General features: G+C 50.9%; 1 protein-coding gene across 1 annotated transcript in view; it reads right to left on the bottom strand.

Annotated features, from left to right (window-relative positions):
* TASOR2 (transcription activation suppressor family member 2) overlaps nt 1–19,641 on the bottom strand; it is a 37,680-nt gene that overhangs the window by 8,514 nt on the left and 9,525 nt on the right. The window contains exons 3-17 of the mRNA XM_062579065.1: nt 18,678–18,773; nt 17,015–17,087; nt 15,626–15,717; nt 15,231–15,368; nt 14,978–15,102; nt 14,859–14,878; nt 14,656–14,755; nt 13,886–13,986; nt 12,188–12,291; nt 9,766–9,838; nt 9,584–9,658; nt 5,430–6,230; nt 3,934–4,170; nt 1,136–2,057; nt 216–750 (exon numbers count right to left, since the gene is read on the bottom strand). Coding sequence (XP_062435049.1) covers nt 216–750; nt 1,136–2,057; nt 3,934–4,170; nt 5,430–6,230; nt 9,584–9,658; nt 9,766–9,838; nt 12,188–12,291; nt 13,886–13,986; nt 14,656–14,755; nt 14,859–14,878; nt 14,978–15,102; nt 15,231–15,368; nt 15,626–15,717; nt 17,015–17,087; nt 18,678–18,773 — 3,492 coding nt within the window. The remainder of the gene's footprint in view (nt 1–215; nt 751–1,135; nt 2,058–3,933; nt 4,171–5,429; nt 6,231–9,583; nt 9,659–9,765; nt 9,839–12,187; nt 12,292–13,885; nt 13,987–14,655; nt 14,756–14,858; nt 14,879–14,977; nt 15,103–15,230; nt 15,369–15,625; nt 15,718–17,014; nt 17,088–18,677; nt 18,774–19,641) is intronic.

The raw sequence follows: 19,641 nt of genomic DNA on the forward strand, positions 1-19,641 counted from the left end.
TTCATGGTGGCTCTGACTTTGCCTGTAGGACAGTCCCTCAGGGCAGCTAACTTTTAGGGGACACCGTCATGTCCCGCCAGGGCACCCACTCTACCGGGCTCTGAGCGAGCCCCCAGGTGGGTCTGCTCCACCGATCACGGGAAAACCCGCTCCAGGAAGCACAAAGTGCCTCGTGCCCTCCGCAGACTTGTATCAAGCAGACCCTAAGCTCTTACCGCCCGGACGGCTGGGACGCTGTGCACGTGCTCCTCGGGAGCGACCGCTGGCCACGCGTCTTCCACAGCCAGGCTGCTCTCATCAGCACGCTCTGTGAGCGCACGGCTTTCGGGACAGCTCGTGGAGGACGGCTCCTCCTCGTAGGGCAGCTCCCCTAAAGAAGAAGATACTGTACTGTCAACAACGCCATGAGTGCTATCTGCGTCCGTCTGAGAGTCTGCAGGTCGCTTTTCTGGGCAGAAAGGTCCTTGGTAATGTGCGCTGGGCTCCGGAAAGCTGCTGGGAGTTGGGTCAGGGTCTGACTGTGAGTCTGCAGGGCACGTCTCCAGCCCAAAACAGTCCTCGCTGTCATCACTCAACTCAAAAAAGTCCCCAGTGCTGTTTATCGAGACGTACTTCTCGGGGTTGCTGTGCTCCACCACTTTCCTTGTGCTGCTCAGGAGTTTGCTGGGTTTGCTGTAGAACAGAGCCACCCACATATGAAGTATCAGCTTCATTTCTTCCACGTCGTCGGGCAAATCGGAGTCCCAGGGACTGGAAGGGAAAGCAAACACAGCCTGAAACATCCTCATCCTCCCTCCAGCTCACCAGCACAAGCTAACTCCTCTCTCAGCTCCCTGCAGCACTAAGCCTCAACGCAGCGGGGCTGTAAATGCTCAGCTGCGTTCACAGACCACTTGTTGTTTTTGATCTGTTGAAAAAACAAGAGAAACTTGTGACCACAAATAAGACTTTGAGTTCACGCCACCGGAAGGCTCCACAGCTTTAACACAACAAAGCTGGGCATCCAAGTGTGGGGAAAAAAACCAGTACAGCGTAAAAGCAAAGCGGAAAGGCAAGAGCAAAGAAAGCCCCTGTGAAACTGCTCCCGACGTCCTGCAAAGCAATCGCCCGCAGACGGCCCTCCGGACCGACTTACCCGTGCAGGGCGCGGATGACGGTCTTCTCCAGGGCGTCGTTGGTGTACCTGCTGTCCAGATTGAAGAGGTACTCGGCCTCCCACTGGCACGTCACCCTCACGGACCCGCCGCAGTTGTTCACCGTGTGCGACTTGGCGAAGTCCTCCTTCAGCCGGGGGCAGAGCGCACCGCTGCGGTGCCTCACCGCCACGGCCTCCAAGGGCCGCTCAGGGTGGTGGGTGCTGCTTTGCTGGTGGCGGAACGGCAGGACTTTCCCCACCAGTGGGCCTGCGTGGACGTTCCTGGCCCCATTCCTGGCAGGTGCCGGCCCAGGGTACGGGATTCCTCTGGGATGCATCTGTTTCCTCGGGTGCTCAGGCATCTGCGAGGCGTACGAGTGCTCGGAGGAGATGAAGGAGTGCTTGTTCACCTCGGCGGGCTCTGGAGCCTCTTTCGGAGGCAACGCATGGGTTTTTGCAGAGTTAGGGCTCAGGCTGTTCTTCTTGCTGGAAATCCCCGGGCTTTTCTCCCTGGGAGTTGGGGCCGAGTCTTTTTTTAATTCCGTTTTTCCAGCAGAAGGAAGCTTATGGTTAGGTGACACCTTGCTAGGAGAGCTCCCGCCCTTGGCAAGCTTGTCCACCCGGTGGTATTCGTGGTCGCAAGCGATGCGCGAGGGCTTGAGCTTGCGATGGCTCCGCTGCTCCTTCGACGGGCTGCAGGACAGGGCGGCCGCACCGCTATCCGTGGGGATGAGCGGAGGAATACAGGAACCCAGGGCCAGATCAGCCAGCAGGTTCAAGGCATGGGGCTCGTAGCTGTTTCCTTGCAGATCGATATCCTCAGCAGCGCCGCCGCCGGGGTAAAGCTCACCTGTTTCGCTTGCTGCTCCTTGGCTTTTGCAAAGGGCTTCGCTTGGGAGGACGGCGAACGGCTCCTTCCGCGCTGCGAGAGAGAAGCAAAGTGGGAGAATAAACGAGGGCCCCTCGGCTCTGCCTCGAGAACGGCTTCGAGGCCCGCGTTCGTTCCTAACGCGTGTACGATTTTCGAACAGGCACCGTGGCATCCACTGCCTCCCACTTACCTCCACATTGAGCAGGCTCAGTTTGGCAGTAAAAAGGTGTTTCTCCAACATGCACTTTGCATATTTGAAAACAAAACTCTGCGGTCATGTGGGCCATGGCTGCTACAGAAGGATTCAAACATGGAATCCAAGAGAGTTCAGGAATGGGGTTTATTCTCAGAAATAAAAGGCAAAAGACTCGGAGTGAACAAAATTTCCTTGACCTCCGTGCACAGAGTAATTTGGCCAGAAAAGGGAAATGCCAGTACAACAGGAAATATTTTAAATATTTCTCTAATCTTTTTTCTTTGCTTTATACTTTCTTTTCATCTGAATATTTGCAATCTTAACCACAGAAAAAACCTGTGCTGTGCATTTGGTAATCCTCATAGTTACAGAAAAGCCCTCTCACACAGAGAAAAGCCACCCTGCTCTCATGTTGCCCTTTACACGTCCTCTCAAGAGCATAACCTGCCCCTGAGCTGTCCCGCAGAATACGTGCAAAATCCTGGGGTCTCTAAAAGGCAGCCAGAGCAGAAAAAATAAGTATTCATTTAGTTTTTGGTGTTAAAAACACCCTTTGCCATGGCTCAGGGCCCATGTTCATAAAAACAATATGAAGTTATTAAATAAGGTTGATACCTCATACTAAAAAACAGCAGAAACCCTCTTCAAGCAGAACCTGCTTAAATGAAACCTAGGTGTTACATTTAATTTCCTTGGGAAATGCAGAGTTGCCATTTAAATCGCCTATTTCTCACTTCTGAGCACTCTTTCTAGTCTGCATTTTTGGCAGATCTTGGCATCCAGCAGGTTTTTACCTACGGTGCTGTGAACAGACATCTCTGCGCCCCCCCCACCCCAGAGGAGAGCGGGGCCCATCCTGCACCCTCCGCCCCCGCCGCAGCGGCTCTGGGACCCGCCGGCGCCGGCGGCAGCGGGCAGCAGCGCCCGGCACGCGCGGGCTGACCAACACTGCCACGTTTCAGGAAGTCTCAGGGCACGCCGCAGGAAAAGACCAAGTGGGAACGGGCAAGCGGGGCCGAGGCGGCCCAGCCAGTTTTCAAAGCCTCCTCTTTCTTTCAAAGCCTTCCTCCTTCTGGGGGAGGAAGAAAGACTCGAGACAGGTCTGGTGAAGGACATCAAAGCGCGAGTGTGAGAAAACATGACAAATTATCAAAGAAATGATTCGCCTGTTCCAGCGTTTACTTTGGCACCGTAATAGCGGTTCTCAGTTTAAAAGCAGACTCCCAGCCCGCACCTGCAGACGCTGCACTCAAGGGCTTTCCACGGTGCCTTTTAACTCTGCCAGAGTCTGCGAGGGGTGCAGCAGTTCGCTCTTTTTAAAAACCATTGGATTTATAACGTAAGGGGCTAAAAATCTAGGCAGATATCGGCTACGAGGCGGTAACGCACTGCCGTGAGCTGCCTCAATACCGTTTCCAAACTCAGCTGCTCCAAACGAGCAGTTTAAGCTATCCCAGCAGTTTGCCAAGGATGCAAACAGCAGGATTCAGAAAGAACTCAAAAGTTTGTGCCTCCAGTCCTGGGGACGTGCGCGGTCGCCCTCGTGTCTCCCGCCATGGGGCAGCTGCACCCAGACCCCCGTCCAGACCTGCGTCACGGACCGGCATAAGGCCTGTCTGCTCCTTGGCTGCGGCCGAACGTGCTGTTTGGACAGCCTGGTCGTGACTCGAGCACGGCGTCAGGCTGCTCTGCTTTTAAAAGAAAGACTCCCGTGGGGAACAGCGTTCTTACCGCTTTCTGCTTGCTTTTTGGCTTGAGGCTTCGACAGGCTGTTGGCCACACTTGTTACCACCCCGCTTTTCGCTGCCTTTGTGGCTGTCTGAGCACTAGGAACCTTCTTCGCATCTGGTTTCTTCAGCATCTTTGGTCTCTTTGTTTCCAAGCCAGGATCGCTGGGAGCTGCGGTTCCTTTCTGGCCAGGCTCAGACTGTGTTTTGTGCACAAATTCTGCAGACAGGACCTCTGCACCTGGGGCAGGGGAAAGGGAGGGGGCAGAAGACGTTTAAATTTAAAAGCAATAACCACCGAAGGTACAGGTTTATGACTGTGGAAGGACTGCTCGAGCTGTGAAGGGCGATAGCAGAGTATTTGTCAGTGACTGTTGATTTACGCGTCTGAACCTTCAAGTGGGTTCATTATTGATGCAAGTGATCAGTAAGCGCTTATTAAAAATTAAACATCACTTCTTTAGCTCATTAAAACCCTGCTTTGCTGACCAACAATATGTGATCTCCAGGGATTTCCACTCCAACTCCTGGCACGCTCGAGCCCTGAGGGTACTTATCTACCTCTCCAAGAGGCACCTAAGGACCTCTCAGATGGACCAGCAACGGCACCAAGAGCAACGCCCGGGCGCGAGGCAGCACGCTGCAGGGCAGAGCTCGACAGACTGTGAACCGGAGCCGCCTTGGGCCCACAGCGGGCGGACGCCGCACCGCCCCGGCGCTGCGTGAGAGCCCACGGCCACTGCCACCGCCGCTGCTCCCGGCGAGACGTGCAAATGCCAGAGTGCAAACGCCAACACGCAAATGCCAGTTGAGTGTGATGCTACCTTTGCAGGCACATGGCTTTTTTGGACCTTTCTTGCCATGTTTCATCACCAAGGTTGCGATTCATCTCAGCCTACTTCGAGGGTCTACAAATCAGGAGTAGGCACAAAAAGGACAGGCTTACTTCAGCCTCAAAAGGGAGAAAGGAGCCTCCAAAGGACAATTTATTCCACTGAGGGCACCTTGCACGAGCAGCTCAAGCCAGAGAGCAGCTTTCAGCTGAGTAAGTTTGGTGGGATCAGTCTCACACCTCTCATTTCATCAAGGCCACAGCAAAAAAGTTGGCTTTCAGGAAGCCAGAATGTGATCACAGAGGGTGGCTGGTTATCTAGGCAACCTGCAGCAACCTCAGCTTGGGCAACTACTCCTTGCCTGAGACGCTGACAGTCCTCGGACAAGGGATGCAGTAACCGTGAGCGGGCTGAGCTGCCTGCGCAGCAAAGGGCAGCGATGGCATGGACCGTCGCACCGAGCTTCAGGCACCTTCGCTGAGATCCCCTCTCATCGCCCCGGTCTCCTTCCCCAGCTGAAGGAGCGACCACGCGGACACCCGCAGAGCAGTGCAGATGCTCTCGGGCCGTGTCTGCTGGCCCCGGGTACTGGGAGCAACGCAAGGCGATGTGGTTCTCAACAACCTCGCTGGATAACCCGGAGAGGCAGGAGGAAGCCAGCACTTACCTCTTTTCCTTCTGTGCGGAAATTGCAAATTGGCCAGTTTGAGCATGGGCTCGTCAGAACTGGCCGTGAGCCCCGGCTTTTTAGGGAAAGAGAAGGCGATGTTGATTTTTTTCTTCTTGGTTGCTTTCCTGTTTCTGCCGCTGTCCCCCACAGGATGCATTTGCATCTTGAGGGGGGACCATTTCTTCCTGGTGCTGGTCACGATGGCTCGGCTGGATTTCCTCTTGCTCTGCTGCACCCGCAGCGTGCCGGCCGGGCTGCCGTCTGCCGCGGTGCCTTTGCCGCCCCGGTTCAGTCCTGCGGCGCGCTTTGACGTTTCACTTTTCACCTTTATTTCTGCTGCCGTGTTGGGAGGAATAGGATCTGGTGGCGCAACTAGAGAGAAGTCCACATCACAAACAGCCTCCGAGTTGCCGCAAAGGGACTGAACGGCACCGGCCAAACATCCTAAGGCAGCCGACATTTCCAGGGTATAGCTGCTGGGATCGGAGAGATAACGCTGCAGCTGCGAGACAGACTCCTCTGAGCATTTTCTAAAGGGATTAGTACATTCATCCTCGGCTGGTGACAGGAGAGAAGAAACGGGAACTCGGCTGTTCTGGTCAGAGACGGGCTGTGCATTTTGACCACACTTTGCAAACTCCTGGAAGTGCCGTTTGATAAGTACACTGGTACTGACTGTGTCTTCACATGAAGAATTGGTGGCTTTCTGTATGGCATACTGAAGTCCAGGCAAAATTGAGGCTATTTTTAAAGAGATGTCACTATCCTTCCTTTCAGCTTTTGGATCTTGCTTGTCAACTGAGAAAGGAAAAGAAAAGAGTTTTACTCATGTTAAGAAAAGGATTAAATTCCTCAAATCGCCTCACCACTGCATGCTAAAATAACGAAAGCATGAAAAAGCCTGACAAGCCAACCTACAAAAAGCCAACCAGCCCAGGGGCAGCGTCCTCATCTGAAGGATGTTTGTAACTGCTGAAGGTACGGAAGAACTGCATGTGGGAGTCAGAAGGGGAGGAAACCAAGATGAAAGACTGCTGTTTTATCAGCCAGCCCCATTCTCCAAGAAATTAAAGGGCGAGATCTCACACACAGCGGTCTAGTCCCCTCGCCCCGACATTTCTAGAGAAGCCCAACATTTAGGAGAGTCAGAACTCTGAAAATACATATATATTTTTTTTTGACTTGTCCAACTTTATGGTCGGCCAGGCAGGGCATTTAGACTGTCACCGAATTCACGTCATTCCTCTTGCTTACATTCCTGCTCGGACGCCGCTTCCAGCAGCTCCGTCTCTACCTGCTGCGAGCATGAGCGGAAGCAGCGCAAGCGAAGCAGCGGAGACGGGGGCAGCATGAACGAAGAGGACGAACCCTTGCCTCCAGGTTCGGAGCTGGAGAAGCGATCCTGCTGAAAACAGCAGGGCTTCCCTGCTCGCCCCCGCAGGCCTGACCCACCTATGCGTTACACGCCGACTTGGACAGTTTTTTTGGCTGCAGGGGCACGTAATGCACACCCCTGTTGCAGCGAGGACCAGGTGTTCCTGGGGGCTGGCTCCCCGCCGCAGCGGCTGGCTCGGGAACACGGTGGGTTTCCTACGTCTGTGCGGGAAGGGAGCAGCTTCGGAGGCCACTGGCTTCGAAGCGGGAAACGTTACTCATGCTTCGAATCCGCGCCGAGCGACTTCCAACTGTGTCCGTCCATCACGCCCTTCTCGTGCCTCCATGGTGCCACCGCTGTCTTCATGTGCATCCATTTTCAGCACGGCTGTGCTGCATCTTCAGGGAAAGGAGAAGCCCTAACACACAGATGGGGTTTATAATCGCAGCAAGAAGAGGTCTTGGAAGCAGGACAGTCCCCGGGGTAACGCCGTTCGCGCAAGCAGCGGCGACACGGCACATGCAGGAGTCCCACTGGCCCCAGAGAGAAAACACCTGGACGCCGCTAACGCTCGAGCTCCTGGCCCGGCCCGGCCCGGCACAGAGCGCTTGCTCAGTGTCGTCCTCTCCCCTCGCCCCTTTCCACCGCTGCCAGCTGCTTTCCCGTTTCCCAAGCTTTGCTTCCTCCTTAACCTCAGCACTAGCCGCAGCCGGCGTGTCCCCAGACCTTCCCGATGGCCGCACGGGCTTCCAAGGCGCCGCGCTCGCCCCAGGGTGCTCCTCGTGGCCGGCGCTCTCTCCAGTCTCCACCGCGCTCCTTCCCTTGCCTTCTTCCCCTCTCCCCCAGCACACACGCTCACATTCAGCCTTGCACCACTAGACCCCCGTGATCTGGACTGTATTTTCCTCCCATCACAGGATCTCGGTATCTGGGTGGCCAGATCCTTCCTCCAGTCTGGTCTCCACACGTGTTCCCCCTTCCTGGTATTCACCTCACCCAACTTCAGGGGCTTAATTCAGATATCAGAGCAAAGACCTACTAACCCCTATGCTCAACAGAGAGTGCCAGGCCCCTGCAGACACAGTTTGGATCTTCAACCTGCCTCCAGAGGTGCTTGCCTCTCTCCTAGGTCTAGAAAAGCAGTTAGTGAAGTTATCACACTAACGCAAGCTACCAGCAGTGAAGTCTTTAAAGCCAATTTGAATTCAGACCTCTACAACAGCTGCAGCCCACACTGCCTAGTCGTCATCACATCTTCACCCGACTTACAAGCCCAATTCTTTTGCAGATCCAGAAGGAAAAGAGAGTTTACAGTTAGAGGTCAAATGGAGAAGCCAAAGCGATCCATGCCCAGATGTGCTGGCGGGTCCTCTCTGCTCTCCTGCTGATTTTCTCTTCCGGGGAGGGGAGGACACGTACGTCCTGTACGGCTTCAAGACAGCGCCAGTCAACACGCACACACACAGGCGGACTAAAATACCAGTGTGTGCTGGCATAAATGGTCTCTTGGCTTGTCCCTCGGATGACTCAACAGAAAGCAAGCCAGAAGTTACGCAGAGCAAAAGGCCCCTGTATTTTTAACGCTGCTCAGGGATTTGCAAGGCCAGAAGTACTTCTGGGGGAGAAGAGAGCTGACGAAGCTGTCCAGGGCAGAGTGGGCGACAACCTTCTTTACGTGCGCAGGAGGGAATTGTAATATGAATATTTCCACGTGGGCAACGCAGTGTAAAGTCAACAGAGAATATATGTAGCAAATGCAGCAGACATTGGGACTTGTCATTTTGAGATCTGCAGGTTCAAACTCTACATCCTGTATTTGCTCTCATTCAGTGCCTCGGTGTTTGCTCTGCAGGAGAAGAGGCACGTTCGGGGGATGCAAACAGCCTCGAAACAGCGCCTGGAGTCACCTTGCAGGCCCCAGAGCTTTGACTCACCTTCGTGGCAGCAATGCACCGCAGCTTCCCGCCACAACACCCGTCATGCACCCCAACCAGTCGTCACAGTCCCTCTGCCAGCACCTATGGATCCCGCAGCTGATTCAGCAGAGAGGAAACTGGACCCACGTCCGCATGGCTCCAGCTGGTGGCCAGGTGTCCCCAAGTGAATTATGCAACCCGGCCGAGCCTGCGAACGCTGGCTGCCGCGAAGAGGAGCAAGGTTCCTTCCCCATCCCTCCTCCTCCCCCTGCCTACACCAGCAGTGACCTTTCACGGAGCCCAATTCACTTGTTATCTCAGCAGAAAATCATTCCCTTATTTTTTTTTAGGGCAGGCTATTTTCCTGCTGGTTTAGCAAATCATGTCGGCTCAGCGCAGGGCCCAGCGAGCACACTGTGTCGTCTCGCCCCCCGAGCACGGCTGCCCTGCACTGCAGGGGCGTAAGCCAGGCCGTGCACACACGTGAGTCAGTTCAGGGAGCAGATGCTGCTGAAAAGTGACTGAGAGGGGGCAAAGGGATTATTTTGCACCCGCACCAACTTCCTGTAAAGGGGCAAAAGTCCGCAGTGAAAGGGTGAGACATGGGGACCCTGACTGAGACCAGCTTAAAAGGCAGCTTAATAGGCAGAGAGGTGGTACCGATCTCGCTTCCAAGCCCTCGAAAGGGTGCTCAGCACCTGCAGCTAAACAACCTCCTTGAAATCCCTTTGCACGAAAGCTATAGGGGGTGCCGAGTGGAGAAACTGGCTCTTCAGGAGGACTGCATCTCCGAGGACCTCCTGGTGAGGATTCTGCACTCAAAATACAGCGAGTGAAGCCAGCAAAGGGAACCTCCCTACCTCTCAGGCACACCGACCGGGACGAGGTGAACAGGAACAGGGCCAGGAGGCTGACAGGCTCCTCGGGGTTGAATGCTGCAAAAGAAAGGTTTTCTTTAGACGGAGAGTGTCCACCCTCCATTCCCAAACCAGACCAGGAGATGTCCATCCCATGTCTCGGTTCCTACGTAGCCAAGTCTTACCATCGTCTCGTGTTAAGGCAGCGGATGTGAGGAGGATAAGAGCTCCTTGATCTTGTAAATATTTGATGATTGCCTAGAACAAACACATGCAAAGTTAGAACAACCTCTCCCTTCCCTCCTAGGCAAATTTAATATTGCTCAGGATGACTGTTAACAGGCACCGATTGATGGCGAACATGCACCAACACCAGCAGCTTATTCCCTGCTGAGAAGGTCAGTGGGCAGCTTACTGGACAATATTCAGTCCATGCCAGTTGGGTCAGCTGGGACCATTAACCCAGAGATGGGGCAGTCCATTTAAGTTGTTATTCAGCACCCAAATTCCTCTCATCTGTTTCTTAAAAATACATATATACTTAGTCAAACTGGTTGCAATTAATGAACAAGGCTAACAATTTTAGTCCCTTCAGTTCAGAAGCTCCCAAGCACCTCAGTCAGGAATAGCTCTCATCACCACAAGGGGAAGGTTTTTCCAGCAGGAAAAGTAAAGCAGGATACCAGCCTCTGACAAAACACAACCAACAGTGCCAGCCATGAGCCTGGCTGAAGTTCAATCTATGCAACTTCCTTTTAGCAGCAGCAGCATCAAAAAATACGTGAAAAAAACATCTGCTGAGTGTTCGAAGCTCCCGTGGCTCCATCTCAAAGCTGGATGGTTGCATGTCTAAAAAGACATGTGCACTTATTGAGGCTTTTCTTATGCTTGGGTATTTTCCGATGCTTCATCTCAGAGCTTGGTGTGGGTTGCTTTTCCCGTCATGGCAGCACTCATCTGGGTCCCCTTCCTCCATGCAGACACCTCTTTTCAGGAAATTTGGAAAAATTGAATAACTTTAAGGCTTCTAATGTTCCGTGGAACTTAGCTGATCCCATCCGACACATTTGGACCTGACAGAGGACTGGTCTGTTCCTCACAGCCACAGGTAGAGCAAGCCTTGTTTTCCAGTGACAGCAGAGCAACTTTGGAAATACCAAACAATTTGAGCGTAATATTCACTAATCAGTACAGCAGCTCCCTGATTCAGTTGTCTCAAGTCAGCACAGTAGAAAGGATAAAAGCCAAAACTTCCCCTGCATAAATCCAGCTCAATGAAATAGCTGTGGTTTCTCACCAACAGGTCAACTTTCAGGAACGTAAGGAGGAAAATCAAACCCACAGCTGCTGACACACAGCGGAGGGAAGTCACCTCGCACTCAGATGGGTGCAACCCCGTATCCCCAGGCATCCTTTCGCTTCCACTCTGTGGTGCCTGGTGGAGGCATCACTGGAAGGGAAAGGATATTCCCTTTCAAGGCTTTTCACTTGCACTCTTGAGAGCTGCCGTGAAAGCACATTCACCCACTGGCCATTCAAGAGCATGTCAAGGAGAGGGAAGAAGCACACTGCTTCCTCACTGAAACATGGGCGATGTTTTAATCCAGCTCGACGTGCGTACGAGGGCTGGGAAACTCTAGGGAAACGATGCTCCCATCGGCTTTCAAAACCAAACTGCTTACGGCCCCAACTCAACCATCTCATCTCCCTCGGTTCCTCTAGGGAGTTTGGCTCTCCGCGGCTTGGCGGGATGCAGGATCTATCCTTAAGCAGCTGCAGATGTGGGAAGCTGCACACCGGTGGGCTGCACAGCAACAGCTTTTCCGGGGAGTTCACGGATCGCTGCCAGTTTATACGGAGGGGAGGAGGTGCCCAGCCAGCTGCACGCTTGCAGCCATGAATTATAATTCTGGATTTACGGGAAGCATCAGACTTGACACAGCAACCAGCGGCAGCAAAGCCAAATCCAACCCAACCACAAATCTCAGCGCAGACGCGGGTGCTGCACTCCTCTGGAGGCAACGTCTGTCTCCTGGAGTCAACAGGAGCTGTGACGGTCATGCGGGGAGCAGAAAGACCCCAGTGGGCTGGAAAAAGCCGGAGCGGGTGCTCTTTTTCAGCCACCCTCCAGGGAGAAAGGTAGGCATGTGACAGCTGGTATCTTTTGCTCAGCAATCATCATTCTAGCACTGTGGGGCTCGGCTTCTGCTTTCCTGATAAGTAAAATCCCACTGCAGTCCTTGTAGACTATACTGTTTGCAGTCAATGGGAAAAATCATTAATAAAGACAACTCAATGTAATAGTCTCCCCTGGCCTAAACATAGTCACAAAGAGGCTCGCCTGGTATAAAGCCTTCTGCTCAGTGTACCATTTTTCTCACCCTAGATCCATTCACAGCTGGCAGCAGGTGATCTCCAGCTAACAGTTTATATGCAGAAAAACTAACCTATGCTTGAGAATAATAAAGCATAAAAATAATACTTAGAGCAGGGAAATTCGTTCCACTTGGGTGTTACTTCAGAATCTGTGAATGACGTTCTCAAAAGTTTCAACAGACCATTTAAATAACGCTTAAAAGAAGACTTTCCTCCCAGAAGGACACTTACCAAGTCTTTTTCCTTTAGGTTTTGTAATAATTCATCCATTTTATGTTGATCCTTGTTTGAGATTTCCACTTCATATAGACTGAAGTAAATGCCTTGAAAACACACTGCAAACAAAACAGAGAGAATGTGATGCTGAAGTAGTGACTCTTAAATGAATGCTAAATGAACAAGTGCTCTCATAACAGGGAGAAGGAGTGGAAGAACTGTTTTTAAAAACAATGGTTATCAAGGTTTCCTGAGCTGGTACATGAATTCACATCTCAGTGAGTTTCCTCTTCAGCCCACTGTTCATGGGAGATGTTTCCTAACTCATCACTGCAGCTAACAACAGCAATTTGCGTGATGTTGCTGTGTGCTTTCAACGGAGACCAGAAGCCTTTCAGACTGAAATATCCCATCCTCACACGCCGTACTCTCCCCTGCTGTGAAGCATCCCTGTTCCACACACTGATCCTCAAGGAAGTTTAGCAAATGCAAGACCTTGGACTCATCTTGTCTGCTCCTGAACCTCACAGCAAAAGTCCTCTGCTCAAGTGAGCATTTTCTCTCTCTCTCTCTCTCATCAGCCGACCATGAGACTGTGGCTCCGCGGCAACTTCATGAAGTGCTGCCGTGGCTTCCCCCACTTCCCCGGCCTCCTCCCCTGCCCTGGCACTGTCACATTGATCTGCACTGCAACCTGAACGCTAATCCTCCCAAACAGGCTTGCTGTTAGCTGGCCGGATCAGCGCCCTGGCCGGCTCGGCAAAGCAGGAAGGCAGCACTGCAGCAGCCCACATTTTTTTTTTTTTTTTTTGGTGCAAGACGCCATGGAAATGCACCTTGAGGGTTCTGCAAACAGCATCCAGGGCTCTCTGTGCACAACCTGCAACACCAGCATGAGTAACCACGTACCTGCTGCAGCACACAGCCACTGACAGCCTTTGGGAGCTTATCATCCTGGGGCTAAGAGCTGCCAGGCTCATCAGAACTCCCTCCCAAAAACCAATCAGCAGTACAAACCCCAAAGCATAACTAGAAACAGGAACAGGCATCCTCCTCCCTACCTGACAGTGGTCAGGACAGACAGCAGGTGACAACAGGCACATAGGCTACGGGGTCAGCAGAGCCGTTCTCTCCCTTCCCCAAATCTATGCTTTTAATCTCGCTGACTGCAGAGCAATCCCTGCCTCTCCCCCAGCTCTCCACGCTCCTCTCTCTCTCATGCTGTCTTCCGCAGTCACTGTCAGCCTCTTGCAGTGACGAGCAGGTCACCAGTGACTACCCACATAGCTACTGCAGGCAGCGAATCACCCCACTTTTGGCTTTGGCTGGTGGCTACCCCCCATCAGCCCGGAGGCGGGAGACACCACGTCCGACCTTTCTTGGCAGCAAGTTTGCGTGACGAAGAGGAAATCTGTCTTCCTGCGCAGCTCCGCCACGCACACCTCAACAGGCAGCGTCTCCCACCCTGTCCCATCACAGGAACGGGTTGGCTTCGCTTTGGGAAGATGATTGTGCCACACTGGGAGACCATATTGAGCGTGGACAATCTTTCCTATCTATCCTGCTGTGAGCTCTCTCCTTGCAATCTGCAACCAGCCACCATCCAAGACAGGACGTGAGGCTACGTGGGCCTGTGCTCTGACCCACTGCAGCAATTGCTATGGTGCAACACCAGAACGCTGTTACTCATCCGTCGGCGGATTTTCTGCTCACCTTCATTCTCAACATAATTGCTTTTCCCAAATGCAGCTTCTGGTAGCTTTTTCTTCAAGTCGGATAAACCCATGACATGGTTAATGTCCAGGTTGGGAGGCCTGTGGGGAGAGAGCAATAGAGGATGAGATTGGAAGTGTAAAAAGTTCTCAGGGTTAAGGATAGCAGAAGCCCTAGGTTACTCTATCACCATGAAATCAGAGAACGCAGCTCTGGAGAAGGCCAGAGAAGTGGCTTAACATTTTGCTGATTTGAGGATCCTATTTGGAAACACCTCCAAATCCTGGTATTGGTGTCTCTGTTACTGGCTGTTATTGGCTGTCTCAAATTGCTCCTCGCCAGCTGATTTCTGACTGCTGAGGATTTTAAATCTTTTTTTTTTTGAACACTAGTTACTTCAATACTTTATTTGCCATTGTGCTGGTTTGTAAACACAACCAGCTGACTCTATCTGCATCACCACCAAGCCCCCTGCTCACAAGGAGAAAAAGCCCAAGCAAGAATAATTGATTTGGAATAAATATGCCTAGTTAATATAGCAAAGTGCTGGTTTCCTGCTGCAGCTCAGGGCCTGACCTAGTACAACTATAAGGAAAGGATGGGACAGAAGAGATAAAGCTGGCTCTTGCTAGTATACAGATATCCAGAGGCTGGCAGCAGACCTGCATGCTAAGGGCCCACAGGCAACCCCAAAACGCACACCAACAGTAGCTGTAATGCTCCCCCCCACACCCTTAACTGCACAGAAAGAAGAGAAAGAGGCTACGTACAGCTGGGCTGGAATCGTAGAGCTGTACGGGGTCCGCAGGGCGATGCTGCACAAGAGCTGGCCTCGGATGAAGAGCTGTCCCCTCCACGGGCAGTAAGATGCTACAGGCAAAAGGAAAAAAGAAGCTCAGGGAAACAGGAGAGAAGAGGAAGACAAACAGAGAGGTGCATTTGTAAAACGAAACCAACTGCCAGATGCTCTTACCTTTGTGATTAAGTTCAGGTCTAAAGAAAAGGGAGAAAAAGAGGGATATTTAGCAGCGGGAAAGGGAAACCAGCCCACAAAAGTGACTGGGCATTTCAGAACAACAGTAAGTTGCTTACAGGCTCTCTCTAGCTAAGACAGGCATCCCCTTCGGCTCCCTGTACTGACAGGCGACGACTATGTACGGGCAGATCTGCCTGGGGCGCTCTGCAATGCTGCTGTCGGACACTTCATACACATAATACTGGGGGGAGAAGGGAAGTATAGATGAGAAAACACAGTAAGGAGTGAGCGAGGCACCTCGCCCAGCACTTTATTCCCCCATGGCCCACAAGCAAGTTGTCTGCAGAGTCCTCCTGCGAGACCTCGTACCTGGCTCAGCTCAAAGGCCTGGAAGTGGCTGGTCTTTGAGGATATGTTGTTTCTGCTCACGGCGACGTGACAGTCGTAGCCTGGAGATGGGCAGGTATAGCTGGTAGTGTAATTCTCACATACTGCTTTGACCTTTCCCTGTGCCAGCACATTTACAAAAATAAAATAAAAATACATGCATATACTCACACACCAAACTGTTGGCAGAGATGTATTTTAGAAGACCCCTGAATGCTCCTTTTCCCCAAAGTCAAAAATGAACTCTCAGAAGAGCTGATTTTACACCCTGCCCCTCACAGTTATGGTATGGTGCCAAAGTGTCCTTAAAAACTGCCTGCACTGTACAGTGACTTTGCAAGCCATTCCATGTAAAAATAAAAAGACTTGTATTTTACCTTAATTAGCTTAAAAATGACAATATAGCCTGATTTTCCATGATACCAGGGTCTCGGATGAAGATAGTCTGCATACTTGGAAATGTAAACGCCTGTGAAAACAAAGCAATGCAAGATAACATGCATGGTCTGTCTAGTAATGCTGATCACTGAAAAGCGTGTAACGAGGAAATTCCTCATGCGAACAGGATGCTCTGCAGAGCCAGCACCCAGCTGCAAACCACAGTGGCACCGGTACTTGAAGAGGGTGAAACTCTTTTTGGCTCTTATCCTGTTTTTGACCGCTGGCATGGTGCAGAATTATCTGTTCCAGGGTTAGCTTGAGGAAAGGAGTGAGAAAACACTTTGGGTTTCTCCTGGGGAAAACGGCCCAGGAGGAGTCAGTCTTGCTTGCACCCCTGTGAAGCATGAAAATGCACCAAGCAAGGGCTCGTCTCTAAAAGGAAGATCTGGTAAAGGACTTGGGGGTCTGACTAGAAGTATCGCCCTTCTGTGTCCCAGGCGCCAACGCAAACCTTCTACCCTGTGACATGGCCCATTTGGACTTATCCCCAGCTTCTCTCCATGCTCAGAGCATGTCACATGTGGATTTACTGCAGTTTTTTTTTTCATTCATGCTCTATTTCTGCAGGCAAGTTGGGCAGAGAAGTGGACTAGGAGGAACAAACCTAGTTGGGCAGGGGGAGGGCTACGAAAAGCAGCAGTTGGTTATACAGGCTGTAATATTCATCTAGACCCAGATGAGATTAAGATACAGTCAGTATCCTATTTTACAATGAGTAAGTAATTGCACTCTTGCTTCATTTTGCATTCGCTGTTAAGTAAATAGGTGTCTAGGCCTGCAAAGACCTCCCGGACAAGCACTGCGAGAGGCTCTGCTCCTGACAAAACGATTTCTTTGAGTAATATGTGCTGTGCTGCGTGTCTTCATAGACTTGAGGCCTCAGCTCTTGGAGCAAGGAACAAGGAGCAAGCACAGACCATAAAGGGCTTTGGTATATCACGACTGGCTCCGATTAATAACAGGACTGCTGGCAAAAGCTCAGCAAAGGGAGTCTGAGGAGCAAACTGGTGGGGAGAGGTGCCAAAAAGCCACTTCGGTAACAGAGAGAAAAAACCTGAAATGGAGAAGAGAAGATATGACATGTTCCCTTGGGAAGATCCCACCCTGCTCTGGATGAGCAGGCAGGAGGAAAACACCGTTGTTTGCTTGATCCAAATGCAACTTCAAATGTGAAAAATACAGGTGTCTCTGTGGATTTTTCCTGCTAATAACAAAGCAGTAGCAGGAATTTGTCTGGGCTTTGGCTTTTGCTTTTTTTTTTTAAAAGGAGGCAACGCCCCCACAGCAGTGAACAGGCCTCTTGGTCCTGTGAATGGAAATCTTACCTTTTGCTGGGTCACCAAGCACGGAAATAGAACTGGTGTTTATGCGGAGGCCTGTCTCACAAACCTCTTTTGCCTTCAAAACAAGAGACAGACTCTTTTACCATCTATTTTCAAAAATAAGGAACACAGTTACTGAAATCTGTAGCACAACTGGCAAAATACTTTCAACACTTACGTGTTGCCAGTCAATCCCATAGTACAAACACAACTGAATTCAATACCCACTGAAGCCAACAGAAAGAAAACCGGTGGTTTCACAAACTAAATACTGAGATCTACTTATCAAGTGTTGTTACAATAACCACTGTGGAAACAGAAGCATTTTCTACATTTGTGGGACAGGGAGAAAAGCTAGGAAAATCTGGAAAAAAATATCATCTCCAGAGATCATTGCAAGTGCAAGGCTGGACTTTGCACTTGCTTTATCTGCATGGGGAATTCATGGAAAAATAAATGCAAAGGGCCTGGCATGAATGTAAAGTGCACTTTCTACCCCATGCTCACTCCTACATGGACACAATTATTCTGCCTTGAGGGTGTCTCCCTGGGTTTGATTTAATCCACTTCCAAAGTGGATTAATCTAAGCATGTGAAGACCTTCAGGATCTTGGCCAAAGAGTGACAATAGGAGAAGTTAATATGAATTCATTATGGGTGAAAAATAAAACTGAGTCAGCCAAACTGCACTCAGTCCTTTTATAAAAAACATACAGCATTCACCTCATCTAATTTTTTGACACTTTAACAAGTGTCAAGTTTAGATTAGCCAATTAAGACTCCTCTGAATAGCAGAGAAAGAGAGGTACCTCCGGAGACGGATTTAGCCCAAGGATTTTGCATGCCTCTCGTTAGGCCTGGCCAAACTGCTCTCTGGAGAGCTCCCTCTTTCCTAGCACTATACGAGGAGCTGAGCCAGCTGGCACAGACTGTGCTAACTTTCAAACAGCTAAAATGAAGTGGGACGATTCCCACTCCAAACAGATACTGAAAGCGGTTTACTTCGGTGCCAATTCCAAATGAGCAGAACTAAACTGCATTCAGGCCATCCTCACCCTAAACAAAACTATCACTGCAGTGATTTAACACGGTATCATTAATTCATGTTAAAAGTGAATTCCCATTAGTCTCCCTGATTCTCTGATCATCCCTGTGCAGACAAACTCCTTCCAGAAAATTAAAAGCATCCTCACAAAAAATGGCCAAGAATAACTACTTCTCATTAGCTGTGTCAGACTCCTTCTCCATGTAGATGGCAAAACCAAGGGACCTTGTCCAAAACCACCTGATAAACTCCTGCCTTCTGTCACAAAGGTTTTTTCCCCTCCTAAGCGTACCTGAAAGGTTTCACCTGCCTATACTTGCCTGCAAATCCACTGGGAAAAAGAAAAGCTTCTTTTGTCTCCCTGCAGAGGGCAAAAGAGACAGCCAGGCCTCAAATAACAGTAATCAATTAGAGAGATCCAAAATAAGATCCACCACTGAAACCCCCCAGGAGTCACTTTCACAGCCTGCTCTGGACTATTTCTGCAGCAGCAATCGCACTGACAACTGAGGTACAAAGAGCCAGGGCGCTTTTGTCAACAGAGCTGCTGGGCTTCAGTGGGAAGGAGCCCACGTGCACTTGGCATCAACCTTGTCGAGTTGAAAAGATGTTTCAGGTTACCTCTTCTTCGTTGTCAAACAGGAGAAATGCAAAGGTCTCCTCCAGCTCCTCCCGGCGGTAGCCGGCAGCTTCCTTGGCCTGGGCAAAAGCTTTGAGCTGCAGAAGACACAAGGACACTGTGTTCTAGTCTGTTCAAGCCAGAGCCAAGCGATCAAGCTGCTACGGGGAACACATAGCATGTAGACAGCACGTCCCACATACCCTCAGCTGTGGTCGCTATGGGGCAGCTGGATACTAATACAGCCAGTCCAGGTGCCCACACATCATTCTCTTCCCCATGCACACGTATATCCAGCCTCCCACCACAGGGATCCCGATCCATGTGTCTTTCTGCATGTCCCCTGCCAGGCTGGAGTCCACCTAGACCATCCTGCCTGCTTGTCGGTGGTTGCAGCCTGTGAGGAGAAAAATCGCCTCTGTCCCTTGCAAATGGTTCATGCACCATCCAGCTCCTCTGAAGACATGAAAGTGTGCTGCAAGCAGTAACCAGAAGTAATTAAAGCTGAGTTTGTTTGGGGGGCTTTAATTAAAGAAGTGAAATTGTGGAAGCATGAGTTTTTTAAATGGGGTTAAAAGATAAGAAAACAATAGTCTCATCACTGCTTCTTCAGGTTCAATGACTTGTAGAGATGTTCAGTCCTATTTTGACCTTAAAAGTCACAAACAAATCAACAAATAACTTGATTTGTGCATTCCCAGCCCTGAGTTCCATGATACAATGAAAAAAAGGATAGGTTTTTTATCCAGCTCTGCAGCGACTATCCCAGGCCTAAGCAGCCAAGATTTCTAAGCACTGCTTAATTCACGACAACAAGTAGACTTGTTGAGACTGCTCCGGTCCTCGGAGGAGATGGCCTGTCTTCCATACCAATGACAACAGCACTGGAGGTAAGGAGGAGTTTTAAAAGTGGTTCCATACATGTCCCGTCCAGCTGGAGAAAGGGAAACTTGGGGTCAAAACTGG

Source organism: Rhea pennata, chromosome 1, assembly GCF_028389875.1.
Source record: "Rhea pennata isolate bPtePen1 chromosome 1, bPtePen1.pri, whole genome shotgun sequence".
Taxonomy (NCBI): Eukaryota; Metazoa; Chordata; class Aves; order Rheiformes; family Rheidae; genus Rhea; species Rhea pennata.